Source organism: Hylobates moloch, unplaced genomic scaffold, assembly GCF_009828535.3.
Source record: "Hylobates moloch isolate HMO894 unplaced genomic scaffold, HMol_V3 SCAFFOLD_5, whole genome shotgun sequence".
In the NCBI taxonomy this organism is placed as follows: domain Eukaryota; kingdom Metazoa; phylum Chordata; class Mammalia; order Primates; family Hylobatidae; genus Hylobates; species Hylobates moloch.
Window position 1 is genome coordinate 5,701,650 of NW_026652280.1, and position 16,054 is coordinate 5,717,703.

At 37.3% G+C, this 16,054-nt stretch overlaps 1 protein-coding gene across 1 annotated transcript in view; it reads right to left on the reverse strand.

Moving 5' to 3' along the window:
- Positions 1 to 14,841, reverse strand: part of CUNH18orf63 (chromosome unknown C18orf63 homolog) — a 37,176-nt gene extending 22,335 nt beyond the window's left edge. The window contains exons 1-5 of the mRNA XM_032151673.2: positions 14,836 to 14,841; positions 12,294 to 12,350; positions 7,033 to 7,144; positions 6,054 to 6,095; positions 4,146 to 4,222 (exon numbers count right to left, since the gene is read on the reverse strand). Coding sequence (XP_032007564.2) covers positions 4,146 to 4,222; positions 6,054 to 6,095; positions 7,033 to 7,144; positions 12,294 to 12,350; positions 14,836 to 14,841 — 294 coding nt within the window. The remainder of the gene's footprint in view (positions 1 to 4,145; positions 4,223 to 6,053; positions 6,096 to 7,032; positions 7,145 to 12,293; positions 12,351 to 14,835) is intronic.
- Between the last annotated feature and the right edge of the window lie 1,213 nt (positions 14,842 to 16,054).

Here is a 16,054-nt window from a genome sequence, read left to right on the forward strand (position 1 = left end):
AGACATTTGCATAGATAATATGTGATAAACAACGCAGGGAGCACCAAGAGAGATGAGACTTAGGAGTGGGGGAATTCTTCAAAGGGGTGATGTCTGAGATAAGCCTTGAAAGATGAGCAGAAAAAGGGAATTACAGGCTTAGACAACGGTGTGATAAAATACATGGAAGGATGAAAGACCATACTATCTTTGAGAAACAATTCATAGTTTGGCTACCTGGAGAGCAGTAATGGGAGATGAGGCTATAAGTAAGGTTGGCTTGGATCAGTTTGCTGAAGACCTTGTATATCATGGTAGACAGCTGAGATTTCATCTTATAGTCAATGGAGGCCATAGTAGATTTTTGAAAAGGGGAATGAAAGCAAACAAAATAAACTGGAGGGAAGAGAAACCAGAAACATCCTCCTTCTCACCTCTTCATCCTTATTTCTCCCCTCCCCACAACCTGACCTAATAACTATGAAAGAAAAGAACCAGAATCTCAGAACCCCAAACTCGCTATGCCAAAGGGAACATTAAGCTTGGTAACTGAATCATGCAAAAACAAGAGACAAAAAACCCCTGCCTTCCTTTCATTCCCAGACAGCTTAGTTTCAGATTATTACTGTAAATGTAGATCTACTGAGTGAGAGAAATGCATAATTGACTTTTCCGCTACCCCTTTTCATGTGTATAATGTAGATTCACTCAGCTGTAATCAAAGCCTCACAAGAACATAAGCATTTGCCTCATTGCCTACCCTCCTCCTCTTTTTTCTCCTTCCTCTTTCACCTTCTGCTTGTTCTTTTCCCTTAAATACTGAAGTCCTCAAAACCCTCTTTGGAAAAAGCACGGGGCACGGATCCTGTTGTAACTTGTATTTCTTTTCCCTGGGCATGTCATCAACCTTGGCAAAATAAACCTGAGTCAACTGAGATCTGCCTCAGTCACTTTTTGGTTAACATAACCAATGCCAGATTTTAATAAAAGGAAAATTAAATGCAATTATCTTTTAGGCTCCATGGGAAATAAAAATGAATAACACAGGACCTAGAATCTCAAAAAGATTACAATTTAGTAGGAACATAGGTATATATGAAACTAATTTTTGTAGCAGTCAGAATGTGTAAGACACCATATCAAAAACATAAGTAAAAGTGAGATTCAGAGAAGCTGATGAACAATCATAATTTAGAGAATTGATTTAATTTAACAAGTACATGTTGAGTGTATAATGTTGAATAGAGGAGAAGAATGTGTTTGCCCCATTTTTGGTGTTTCCTTCCATGCCCAGAAAGCTCTACTAACACATATTCCTGGAATCATTCTGCTCTGTCATTCATTCCTCCCTAGGGCATATGGATGGTGATATGGTTTGGCTGCACTGCCACTCAAATCTCATCTTGCACTGTAGTTTCCATAATCCCCACATGTTGTGGGAGGGACCCAGTGGGAGGTAATTTACTCATGGGGGCAGTTACCCTCATGCAATTCTTGTAATAGTGAGTTCTCACGAGATCTGATGGTTTTATAAAGGGCCTTTCCCCCTTTGCTCTGCACTGTTCTCTCCTGCCACCTTGTGAAGAAGGACGTGCTTGCTTCCCCTTCTATCATGACTGTAAGTTTCCTGAGGCCTTCCCAGCCATGAGGAACTGTGAGTCAATTAAACCTCTTTCCTTTATAAATTATCTAGTCTTAGGTATTTCTTCAGAGCAGCATGAGAATGGACTAATACAGATGGTAAAATTGGGATGAATAACCAGGCATGCTGGCTCACCTCCTCCCCTTCCTCTTGGGAGTTGGCCTGCTGGCAGAGAGTGGTGTTCTGCTTTCTCTTTGTCATATCAGAACCAGTGCCTGGTCTCCCAAGGGAGGCCTGTGGTTTTTCCACTACTGCAATAAGTGGGTAGGTAAGTCTGCCTAATTCTAAGGTTCAGATAAACCATGTCCTCCAAGAGCAGTTTTTCCTTGCCAGTAATGAACAGCATGACTATATATCCCAGTTCGTGCATGTTGGGCCAGTATCTCATCAGGTTAGTGCCCCTTTCACTCTCAGAAGCATCCTATTTCGAGGATAAATTATAATCTCACCCTAGTAATACAGGTGACATTCTGATCTCTATTTATGTCTTACTCCTCTGTCAATCTCTAAATTGGTTCAAACTGAGGTGTAGAATACAGAAGTATCATCTGTAGATAATTCAAAGGTAAATAAGCCACAATATTAGTCTTCATGATGCTTCTTATAAGGAAATCAGAGGTATAAAAATAGAAATAAGTATGTGAGTATAAACTACAATTCGACTATGAGTCCCCTCCAAAACTCATTTTGGAATTTAATCCCCAATGTGGCAGTATTGAGAGGTGGAGCCTTTTTTTTTTATTTTTTTTCTCTGAGATGGAGTCTTGCTCTTCTGTAGCCTGGGCTGGAGTGCAGTGGCACGATCTTGGCTCACTGCTACCTCTGCCTCCCAGGTCCCAGTTCCAGCAAGTCTCCTGCCCCAGCCTCCCAAGTAGCTGGGATTACAGGAATGCACCACCATGCCCAGCTAATTTTTGTATTTTTAGTAGAGACGGGGTTACACCATGTTGGCCAGCCTGGTCTTATACTCCTAACCTCATGATCCACCCACTTTGGCCTCCCAAAGTGCTGGGATTACAGGTGTGAGCCACCGTGCTGAGCCAATGTGGAGCCTTTAACAGGTGATTGGGTGATGAGGGCTTTGCCCTCGTGAATGGATTAATCCATTCATGGATTAGTGGATTAGAAGGTTAATGAATTAATGATTTATCATGGGAGTAGGACTCATGGCTTTATAAAAGGAAGAGAGACCTCAGCTTCCACACCCTGCCGTCTTGCTATGTGATGCCTTGCACCACCTCAGGACTCAGCAGAGCGACCCCAACAGCAAGAAGGTCCTCACTGGACATAGCCTCTATAACTTTAATAAATAAATTCATTTTCTTTACAAATTACCCAATTTCAGGTATTCTAAGTGACAGAAAACAAAGACAGTATGGTACAGGAGAGTATGAGGGTTTAAATGAGGGTGGGAGATCACACAGGGTTTGGAACCTTGGGAAGGTTCCTCATCAGTCCAAGATATACATGTCATGTTACCCATTCCAGTTATTTATATGCAAGTCATCTTCCCTACTGGCTTACGTGATTCTCCAGGGCAGAAAAGTAGATCCTATTCATCTTGGACTTATCCACTGTCCTTTGTTACTTACCCACACAAGAGGTAATCAAAGAATTAAATGGAAATAAATGAATAGAGGAGTAGCATTTGAGTTGGCCCTTAAATGATGAGCAGGACACGTATAGCCAATCAGAGGGGCATTCTAAGCAAAGGAAGCATCATTTGTCCTGTGCCTGGGGTTTCTCAACCTACACACTATTGACACTTTGGGCTGGATAATTCTGTGGGTGGGGATAAGATGATTGTCCTGTGCAGGGGAAGATACTCATTAGCATCCCTTCTCTGGCCTCTACTCACTAGATGTCAGTAGCAACACCATCCTTCCTCCATTGTGATAACCAAAATTGTCTCTAGACATTGCCAAATGTCTCATAAGGAGCCACTCATTCATTTCCCTGCCCTCAACCACTTCCATTGAGAACTACTGGCCTAGAGGAAAGACAATAACATTGAGTGACACTAGTGTGAAAGATTCTATGCTAGGTGCTATGGGAATCCACAAAATAAAAGACATATCCTTCTACCAAGAAGACAGAAAGTATTATGTGTAAAAAATAGATGCAAAAAAATGCTACCAGGATATCAAGGGCAGGGGAATTAATATTAAATCTAATAAGAGCTGAAATCATGCTTTTTATATTTGGAGGCAAAAGAAGAGGCAAGAAGTGGGTGCTAAGGCAGGATAGGTTGTGGAGAGTCTCAGTTACCATCTTAACAAAGTTTTTGAACAAAGGAATAATGTGAAGACCTGTGTTAAATGGACAGAATAATATTTTCTTTGGGGAAGCAGATATAGAATGATATAAATATATCAAGCATTTAATAATACAGATTTTGATAATAAAACCCTTTCTAGCACCCTTCATGTTAAAAATTAAAACCTAATCACATGTTAGTAACAATAATAAACATAGAAAGTATATAGTCAATATAATAAAGTGTAGAAATCACAATATGTGGTACCTCAGGTGCTGGCAGTCTGATTGTGCAAGCTTCTATACTTAGACAAACTTGAGTTTCTGTTACATTGATGTTTAATACTGAAAATAAAATATTTAACTGTGAACTATCTGGAATTATTACTCTACTATTAAATTAAGTATTTTAGTAACAAAGGAAACTAACTTATTCAAGTCAAAAACAAGAACAGATTTTTTTCCACACATGATAAAATTCAAATAATAACCACTTAATATTTGACAGTTTACAGATGAGACATCTAATAGAGGACAAAGGTATGAAACAGCATGAATATGTGTGTGGGGTGCAGGTCATAGGCAAGGTTACAATAAAAAAAAGAGACATCCCACAGTTAGGAGAAAAATCCAACAAATACCTTACATAAATCTGACATATATTATGTATATAAATATGGAGATTGTCCTCTTCTGTAATCTAAAGAGGTATCACACAATGTTTCTGACTTGAGTAGTCTTTTACTAACAAATATCCTCAAATATACTGGCAGATATATTCCAGATCTCCCAGAGCCTTGAAGTCTTTACCTTTCTTTTTCATAAAGAAAACTACTTCTGAAATGTCAGGATAGTGGTGACTTTGGGAAGGATTAGTACATGTAAAAAGCACGAGGGGGATTCTGGGGTGCTCTTAATGTTGTTTCTTGATCTGAGAACTGGTTACAAGAATGTTTAGTTTGTTAAAATTCAGTGAGCTAGACACTTAAAATTTGTGTATTACATTTCAATAAAAGTAAAAGAAAACAAATCCTAACACAGGAGTGAGGAATTTTCCTCTCCTAAACTGTTATTTTTAATCCCTACAGCTGTAGTCTCATGACAGTGTTTGGAGATGAAACTAGATGTAGGTAATGAACCCATTCACCCAGAGGTTGGGCACACTGACTGACACTACACAAATTAAACATACAACTAGTGCAAGGAGAGAAAACAGGCTTCAGCTGGAAAGTCAACCCAGATCTAATATCTGTAGATTACAGGTCAGGATTTTAAGGCTATGCCCAAATGATGTGAAAAGCTACCATGATTGATTAATAATGTCTACGGTGGTGACTCAGGATTCTCATCTATCTGCTATCTCTGGACTACTGTTTAGGGAAGTGTCTATCTGAAACACAACCATGGAAATCAATGAAAGAACTGGATTAGGCCATGTAGTAAACTGTATAGTTTAGATCATCTGTGTCTCTTTTTCCAATTTTTTAAGGAGAAAATGAATCCTATTCTATAAGAAATAAAGTTTTGACTTACATCAGTACTAAAGAATTTTTGATGATATGATTCTGGAAACTATACATTATAAATGCCTACAGAATTAAACTCCTTCACAGTCATGATTTTCTTTAAGTAGAGAGAATAAAAATATAGCTTTTTCCAATTAAGATGAATTTTTCTCATACAGTCTAGAATGTACATTTTGAATAAGAAGTGATTTCCCAGGTGAAATTCTGATTACAATACTATCTGATTAAGGTCTTATACAACCTAATTAATCAATAATTATACAACCCAATGATCTATGTTATTGGTTTTTTGTTTTTTGTTTTGTTTTGTTTTTAAATAGGGTCTTGCTCTGTCACCCAGGCTGGAATGCAGTGGCGCAATCATGGCTCACTGCAGCCTCAACCTCCTGTGCTCAACTGGCCCTCCACTTCAGCCTCCCAAGTAGATGGGGCTACAGACATAGTACCTGGCTAATAATTTTGTAGAGATGGGGTCTTACCATGTTGCCCAGGCTGGTCTTGAACTTGTGGGCTCAAACAATCTACCTAACTGGGCCTCCCAAAGTGTTGGGATTACAGGCGTGAGCCACTGTGCCCAGCATATGATACTGTTTTCTTTAGCAACTATGAATTATATTGTTTTATCTATTGACTTATGCATTTTTACTTACCAACAGCACTTTGTTTTCCCATCTGAGAAAGAAAATCTCTTCCTTAAAAAAATCATAGAATATGACATATTATTACAACTCATAAATAATCATGCTTGATATTTATAACTATGCTTGATGTGAAATTATCAAAGCTAAAGAAAATACTTTAAAATGCAGTTGTTATATGAAGTAATATCTGATGAGAGCTGAAAAAATATAATCATTCAAAAGGTATCTCTTCAATTAAAAGGATGGAAATACCCAATTCTTCCCCCAAATATCTATTTCCTGCTATAAAATATTTAGAAAACAGTCAGACTTCAAGAAAAATTCAGTATAGCTTCTCAGTTTTAACAGTATTGTGTTCATTTTATCATACTGCTTTGTAACTTACACTTATTCCTTAAGTATAAAGTATTATATACTAATTTTTTTAAAGAAACATCAGGCCTCTGTATATAATCCCAAGGTAAAGAAATGACATTTATGTTGTTGTGGGCTTGCTTGAGATTGCTTAGTTAGGTCAGTTTTAAGAATTATTTTCTAAAAATTATATATCTTAAAATTAAGAACAGATGCACATTGATATGGTTTGGCTGTGTCCCCACCTGAATCTTGAATTGTAGCTCCCATAATTCCCATATGTTGTGGGAACGACCCGGTGGGAGATGATTGAATCATGGGGGTGGGGCTTCCATGTGCTGTTTTCATGATAGTGAATAAGTCTCATGAGATCTGATGGTTTTATAAAAGGAAGTTCCCATGAGCACACTCTCTTGCCTGCTGCCAAGTAAGATGTCCCTTTTCTTTTCCTTTGTCTTCTGCCATGATTGTGAGGCCTCTCCAGCCATGTGGAACTGTGAATCCACTAAACCTTTCCTTTATAAATTATCCAGTCTCCAGTATGTCTTTATTAGCAGCATGAGAACAGACTAATACACACATAACAGAAGTAATCTAGTTCAGAAAGCCCCAATGACTAAAAAGATAAAGTTACCTTGTATCAAGAGATGGCCTGTTCTATTCCAGGCTGGAGCAAGTCTAGCCATGAATGAATATGAAAGGCAGTTCTGAAGAATTACAGGAATTACTCTTTGTGGAGCCTCCATCTAAAAATATTAAATGGCAAAATATGGGCCAATTTAGAGCAATTGCTGTATATGTATATACTAATAGGAAATGATTGCCCATTTAGATCACCACCCAACAAACTCGGGTATTCTAGAGCTAATCCTATCTGGTTCTAAAGTTAAAGAAGTGTTAAAATATATTCACTTCAAAACCACTGCTATTGTCATGCTATCATGGCCAAATACTACCTGCTTACCCTGGCCAGTAAGTCTAAATCTTGGGAGTTCTGTGCTAAAACCCTTGATCTTTACTTTGTATTCTGCTCCACAGAGAGAAATCCAAACAAGGACAAACTTGTAATAGTTCTCATTATTGTTCACTCTGTTCCTGGACCAAACTGAACTTTGGGCTGCTATTTCTTGTGGCCCAATAATGAGATGCAAATGAACTGGAGAGGAAGAGAGTTTTTATTTTCTGCAACTGGTTACAGGGAGAAGGCCTGGAAATTATTGCCAGACCAACTCAAAATTACAAAGTTTTCCAGAGCTTATATACCTTCTAAGCTATATGTCTATGTGTAAGTGTGCATTTATCTAAAGATATAAGTGATTAACTTCTTTTAATCTATAGCTAAGGTCTGAGTCCTGAAGACCTTCTTCTGGAGCCTCATTAAGTTTACTTAATCTAAATGGGTCTAGGTGCTGAGGTGATTACCATTATCTTGTCTCCTGCTAAATCATAAAGGTTTGGGGAGTTCCTTTAGACCCCAATAAACTTGTCTGTGGAGGCCTGGGGAGTTTCTTCAGACTCACAATAAAACTTGTTTAATCCTAAAAGGGTCCGGTTAAGAATTCCTCCGTTATCTTGTCATGCTTCAAGGCCCAGGAAAAGCCTAGGCAAAACTCTTGGTGGGCTCTTTGTTACATTCCAGCCTTTGTAAAAGGGCATGGGCTCAATTAGCTTTTAATGTTTAACCTTTCTACTCAGTCAGTGCTGGGACAGTTGTAATGGAGGCCTGAGTTAGTGACACCTTGCCTGCCACAACTGTAGAAAACAATACATACTTACATGGGCACGCACAACCAAGAGAATATCTCTATTTGTATAATACAAAATTAATTTTAAAAATTAAGATTTTCACTTACAATTAAGACCAATAAGTAATAGGAACCAGATTTATCCTCCCACTTGAAATGCCTAAAACACCAGGCAAGTTATATGAAATAACAGTTCACAACATATCGGACACCAGGCAACAAAGAAAAGTGACCCCCAAAAGATGGGAAATGAACAAGATAAGCCCTAGGATTTCCCCAGCTTCTTGATGATAGAGGGTTTCTAGGCTGCAGTACAGAGCAGGGGAACCTAGAAACAGGCCAGTAGTCTCCCTGAATTGAGGAGACAGAGCTGAGAGTCTAGGAAGCTAGAGTTTTCAGTGCAAAGTATGGGAGCTGCACAGAAAGCAAACTCTGGAGGTCAACAGAGAGTCTCTTTTGAGTAATCAGCTGAGTATGGATTAGCACAGACATGTGAGGAAGCTACCCAAGGCTGGAGAAAGAGTCAAGGCTGTTTGGTATATAAACATCCTGAAAATACAGTCCAGAAAAAATTGCTGGCTTTGCGTCTGTGAAAAAGGACATGCAGAAGCATGAGAAAGCTGAGGAAAATTGTCTCCCAATATTATCCATCTCTAATTTTTGTACCATTTTGACTTCTGGTGAATGTTTCCAGGATATAACTGAATAATCTGTTGGCAGAGGATGGAACCAAATTTCTGCAGTTTGTCTCATACAGAATTTAATTAAGGCTACTATCATTAGGACTCCATAATGCTGACCTCAAACATGGCCCCAGGGGCCCAGACCCAAACAGCTGAACAAATCCCATAAACCACCAGGGTCTTCCTCAGAGAGGAATTTCTGCATTGACTTTCTCTATGGCCCAAGGAATTAATCCAGATACAGCAAAATCTATCAGCACAGACTCAGCCTTGGCATGCAAGGAGGAAGTATGGGGCAATTCTGTCATTCAGAACCATCCTGGTTGGTGACCTGGATGCCCTGCAGTGCAAGGATGGTGTGAGTTATCACTTCAGCTAAAGTCAAGGACAAATTCTCTACCACCTTTTCTATGTGAGTGACTCCCATTGCAGGGAAAACTGCTTTCAGGATGTGCATGAACAATGGATTGTTATCTCTCTAAGAAGCTCCTCCAAAATAACCAAGGGCAGCCTCATTTTGGAAAGTTTGTGGCAACTGTCTAAGGGCTATGAACAGAACTTCAAGGAGAAACAGACAAATTCATAATTACAGGTAAAGACTTCAATACTGCTCTCTTAATAACTGATACAAGTGAACAGAACATAAGTGAGAATATAGCAGACTTAAAAACACTATCAACCAATGTGACCCAATAAACATTTACAGAATACTTGATGACACATTTATAGAATACTCATTCTTCTCAAATGGACAAGGAACATTTACTAAGATAGACTATATTCTGGAGCATAAAATAATCTCCATTAATTTAAAAAGATTCAAGTTATAAAGAACGTATTCTCTAACAACAATTACACTGGAAATCAATAGCAAAAAGATCCCTGGAAAATCCTCAAATATTTGGAAATTATATAACACACTTCAAAATAACCCATAGATCAAAAAAGAAATCAAACAGGAATTACAACGTATTTTAACTGAAGAAAATCAAAACAAAACGTGTTTAGGAAGAAATGTACAGCACGAACGTGTTTAGGAAGAAATGTCTCTATATTACAAAACAAAGAAATTCTCAAATCAATGACCTCAGCTTCCACAATAGGAAACTAGAAAAATAAGACCTATAAGATTACCAAGGGCAGAGACTTTATCTGGTTCACAGCTTTATCCCCAGAATCAAGTAGAGTGCTTGATATATTACAGATGTTCAATAAATATCTGCTGATTATGATTATGTGAAAAGTACTCATATAAAGAAAAACTGAGCAAAACCATAAAGGCTCAATGAGGGTAGAAAAGTGATACTGCAAGAAAGCTTGTGAATAATAAAGAATTCAGGGTTGGAAAGTCTAGTGAAGGTAACAAAAATTTATAGGAATAGAAACTGAGATACATGGAAAAATGATAAGAGTGTAAACAGAAAAATCTTAAACATTTTGGAGATGTGGCACCTTGTACTGATGAAGTCACAGGTGTGAATTAACAAGATGGAAGAAAAATATAGGACAAAGCATTTTTATTATTGTATAAGGACTATGGGTGATATTTTCTTAATTTTTCATTTTTTATAAAGTACATATAAAAATGATGATGCTTAGTATAAATGTTACTTTATTAAATCAATACAGTAAGTCTTCATTTAATGTCATTGATAAGTTCTTACAAACCATGACTTTAAGCAAAACGACATATAACAAAACCAATTTTGTTATATTGGTTTTGGCTATTGCTAAAACTATAGGCTGATATAAATAAAAGTTCCTATGGCATAGTTCTGGTCACCAAAAATCACCAAGCTTTTAAATAAAGACCAAAAACACTTGTAATATTAACATTGAAATAAATGTGAGCTATACATACATTTAAGAAAGATTAATAAAAACAAGTAAGAATTATTTACCCAATTTTTGGTGAATCAGTGAATGACAGTGGTAGTAGTGGCGGTGGGTAAAATCAAGGAGTAAATGTTTGCAAAGTGAAAATTGTAAGGAGCACCTCCTACTACCACACAGTTCAAAACAATCACAAATATGACAGGCTCCCTGAGTGCTTTTGTACCGCATCATTTACTGTAGTGCATCTTTATGATTATTGTATACTTTATGAACATTTATTTTATAATAATTTGTATTCATGCATCAATTTATTCATTTATTTTCCAACTAGCTTATTCTAGTTCAGGGTGGTGGGTGGCCAGAGCCTATCCTGGCAGCTCCAGGCGCAAGGTGGGCACCAGACCTGGACAGGACTCCATTCCATTGCAGGGCAAACACACACATGCCCACATTTACTCAGCCTGGAACACTTTATACATGCCAACTCACTTAATGTGTGCGCATTTGGGATGTGGGAGGAACGTGGAGTATCAAAAGAAAACCCACCCAGACAAGAGGAGAAGGTGCAAACCACACAGACAGTGGCCTTGGCTGGGAACCGAATTATTTTCCTTTCTCATTAATGTTATATTGAAACAATGTTGAACAAAATTAATTTACTCAAGGATCTGCTATACTAAAATGTTACCTATTCTTAGGCCTTAATAAATAATAGAATATGGTAGAGATTGCTTAAAGACCCAAGTCCTAGTTCTAGGTGAATGACATACTGTAAATCTGGTTCTCGTAGCTAGCTTGTAAATGGCCTTTCAAGATAACCGGAATCCTTAGATGACCAAAGACTTGTCTCAGCAAAAAGATGTAAACATATTCTTTCCTCATTGCTCCTGAATAATACTGTTTTCCCACAGATTGTAACTGATGGCCGGAACCAGCTTTCAGGTCATTCAAAGATTTCTCAGGGAACTGGAAAGTGTTACTGACATTTTACTTGCATAGGACCTAAAGGCAACATCTCATTTTAAAGATGACTAGAAACCTCATTATCCCAAACTCTACTAGACTTAGGAACAGAGGCCAGCAGTAACAGCTGGATGGGCTTCTGGGATAACCAATGACACAGTGTCTCAGAGTTACATGCAGAGGCATGAAAGGAGCTCTAGTCAAGGCTCCATGACTCAATTTACTGAGACACAGAGAGGTCTCAGTAAATGAATGCTAACCACTGTATTCATCTTTCCCTTTGTGAAGATCCAGAAGCTCATCACCATGTGGAATACAATCTATAATGTTTTATTTCTCTACATATTAGCTATATAATGTGGACAATAATCTCATCTCTCTGGGTTTTTCTGTGAAAATGATGAGATTCACTTATATGAAGATGTATACGGCAAATAAGATTATGCCACAAAATGCCTGAAATAAAGCATCCAACAAAAAAGCCTCTTATCCTCTTTTTACACTAATTGTGCACATAATAATTGTTAGAAAAAATTTGTTGGGTTCTTTCATATGCATAACAATGGTCTATGAGAAGATACTCCAGTTTTTGTTTGTTGACAAAAGGAGTGGAACATATTAATCACTATAAACAATATATGGTATTAATATTATTTTTTAACACTTACCTTAGCTCCATATTTTTCAACATAGGCATTAAGTTTTCTTGCTTTATAAAATGGTATCTGTAACAAAAATCCACATGTATAAAAAGGACTTAACATAAATATATAATTAAATAATGCAATAAAGAAAGATTTTAAGCATTATTCTGCAGAGGGCAAAGAACCAGGCCATCATCCAATTAGGGTTTGTGCCTTGGAGAAGAAGTGATGATCATTCTCTCCCTGAACTGGAATCTATGGGCACATTTTCAAAGTGAGGAAAGCCTTTCTAGGAGTGACATGATCCCAGTATCCATATAAAGGAATAGGTCAATAGATTTTGTATAATAAATATTTCACACTTTTCTTAATATAGAATTCTTAGGCATGAATAAGGAAAATAGACATAAATGGAAGATCATGTTCAAAGGCCTAAGTGCTCCAACTCATTAATAAAAAGAATACAAATTAAAGGAAAATATTATTTGTAACCTAACAGACTGACAACTATTTAAAGGCGTGAATATCTACAGTGTTCGTGAGGGTATGGAAAAACAGGTTTTCTCCCAGACTATTTGTTAACATGCAATCCAGCAAAAAGCTTTTCAGACAGCAATTTAGCAGTATCTATATTATAATTTAAAGTGTATTACAATCTACCTCTAAAAATGTAACCGACAAGCTATCAGACAAATAAAAGTCCTACGATTTCAATGATGCTTTCTGAAACACTGTAACAGCACAGACTCAGATGTGCACTGGAAAGTATTAAGTAAATTACTATACATCCATACAATGAAATATTTCACAGTCTTAAAACTGAGGAAGATATGTGTACTGACAGGGAAAGATATCCAGGAAAGGTTGTTAAAGGGGAAATGAATGGCAAGTTTCAAAATAGTATGTATGTAATCCCATTTTCTACTTTTATTTTATTTTATTTTATTTATTTATTTATTTATATATTTATTTATTTATTTATTTATTTATTTATTTATTTATTTATTTTTTGAGACGGAGTCTTTCTCTGTCCCCCAGGCTGGAGTGCGGTGGCGCGATCTCGGCTCACCGCAACCTCCACCTCCTGGATTCACGCCATTCTCCTGCCTCAGCCTCCCGAGTAGCTGGGACCACAGGCACCCACCAACACGCCCGGCTAATTTTTTTGTATTTTTTAGTAGAGACGGGGTTTCACCGTGTTAGCCAGGATGGTCTCGATCTCCTGACCTCGTGATCCACCCGCCTCGGCCTCCCAAAGTGCTGGGATTACAGGCTTGAGCCACCGCGCCCGGCCCCATTTTCTACTTTTAAACATCAACTTTTTTTTTTACAGAATACCTTTGTAAGAAAGCAATACATTTTTAAAAAACAGATAGCTACTTTCCTCTCATTGCCCTTGCTCAAATTCACATACCTGAATTTACTAGTACTCTAAAATAATGTCCTTGTTCCATAAAGATGTTTAGGTAGAAAAAGATACGAATAAGATATTAATTTACTTGTTCACCAACAGCTTGCCTTTTAAAAAAACTATATTAAGAATAAGAAAATATGGCTGGGCACGGTGGCTCAAGCCTGTAATCTAAGCACTTGGAGAGGTCGAGGTGGGAGGATTGCTTGAGCTCAGGAGTTCGAGACCAGCCTGGGAAACACGGGGAAACTCTCTCTCTACACAAAATACAAAACATTAGCTGCGCATGTTGGCATGCACCTGTAGTCCTAGCTACTCGAGAGGCTGATGGAGGAGGATTGCTTGAGCCTGGGAGGTGGAAGTAGCAGTGAGTCGAGATGGAGCCACTGCACTCCAGCCTGGTCAAGAGAGCCACACCCTGTCTCAAAAAAAGGAAGGAAGGGAGGGAGAGAGTGGGGGAGGGAGGGAAAATACGAGATGGACATATAACCAAGACCTAGGAGAAAAATAAAAGAACTAAACTTTTAGATGATTTATCAGCATTGTCAATAAATGCTGATTTCACTGGATTCTGGGAATTACAATATCAGAAAAACGGAATTTCCAGAAAGATTTTTGATAAAAATCTCAGGATAATATGATTTTTAGAAAGATTTTTGGCTCTTCATTATAATTCAGGGTTACATACAGAATTGGGAAATATGTTTCTCATACTAATTTTAAAATTTTAAGTGTAAAAATATTTTTAAATAAAATGTTCCATTAGAAGAAATGTTGATCCAAGTTCTTTAAAAACAACTGGAGATTTGTTGAAATAGAAAGTTTTTCCTTTTAGTCTAAAGAATAAAATATGATAAAATGTATCAAGCCCATGCTATCTTAAAAAATTATACTGTAGCATGTTTTATTCATTAATAGTCTTTGTCTTAGCATTTATAATGAGAAAAATAAATGTTAAATTAGAACCACAAAAATGGATTTTAAACATCAGCATTTCAATATTAGTTTGTTAATAATCCAATTAACCTGTAACACATTGTGATTAATCAATTAATCCTCATAAACATCTTAACTTTAGCTATAATACCTAAATTATTATTTATCAATATTGTTCTCAACTAGTAATAACATTTCACAAAATATTAAAATACTAACCGCCATCACCACCCAGATTTGGTTTAATATTCCAGACACAGGTGATGTAAGAATATCTTGATGCAAAAACAGCAATTGCCTGTGGAGATGAAATATATTACAAAGTGGACATGCTCACTGGTATGGTTTGGTTCTGTGTCCCCACCCAAATCTCATGTTGAATTATAATCCCCAGTGTTGGCAGAGGGACCTGGTGGGACGTGATTGGATCGTGGGGGCGGATTTCCCCCATGTTGTTCTAGTGATAGCGAGTTCTCATTAGATCTTGTTTAAAAGTATGTAGCACTTCCTCCCCCAACCTCTCTCTCTTGCTGTCATTACAAGAAGGTGCTTGCTTCCCTTTCACCCTTCTGACATGATTTTAAGTTTCCTGAGGCCTCCAATCATGCTTCCTGTTAAGCTTGCGGAACTATGAGTCAATTAAACCTCTTTTCTTCATAAATTATCCAGTCTTAGGTGATTCTTTACAGCAGTGTGAAAACAGACTAATATACTTACTGTCCGTTTTTACTTTATTGGAATATTTTAAACCTTTGCTTAGCTAAAATGTTAAGTTTCTCCTAGGCAACAATTGTGTTAGAGACTTTCTCTCCCCACACTTAGCATAGCACCTTGAACAGTGTAGGTGTAGGTACTCAGGCAATATTTGACTTAAGAGAATTAGGAAGTTTTAGATACTAATGCTAACTTGAGAACTTGTCCCTGCATCTGAATTTCCCAACCTCTTGCATCTGTGAACCTAAATTCATCTTTTAGAACTCAATTTTTGTCCTATATACTTGAAGAAATCTACACACAGTGAAGAATCTGTCTCCTTTAACTCCTATTTCTTCCATTTTTCCTTTAAAAAAAAAAAAAGGTGGTGGGCAGGGGGCACCAGAGGCAAGAGTCTAAGGATTCACCTATCAGTGAAGTTACCAACCACTTAAACATTTAGAACTACTGACTAAATCCTTTTCCTTCAGAAAGGAAGTTCTTCCCAAGCCAGAAAGAACTGGGTAGTGGTTTCAACAGCCAAATGAACTTCAAACAAACATCATCAGAATCAAATTACCATTAATAATTTCATTTCAAGGTTCCAAGGAAAGATAGGAAAAACACAAAAAGAATACAGCTGGAAATCTGAAAACCTTCAACATTACTAATCATCAAAGAAACAAATTAAAATAACCATTAGGATGTGTATGGGGTTACCTTAAAAAGCAACATGGGCCAATCT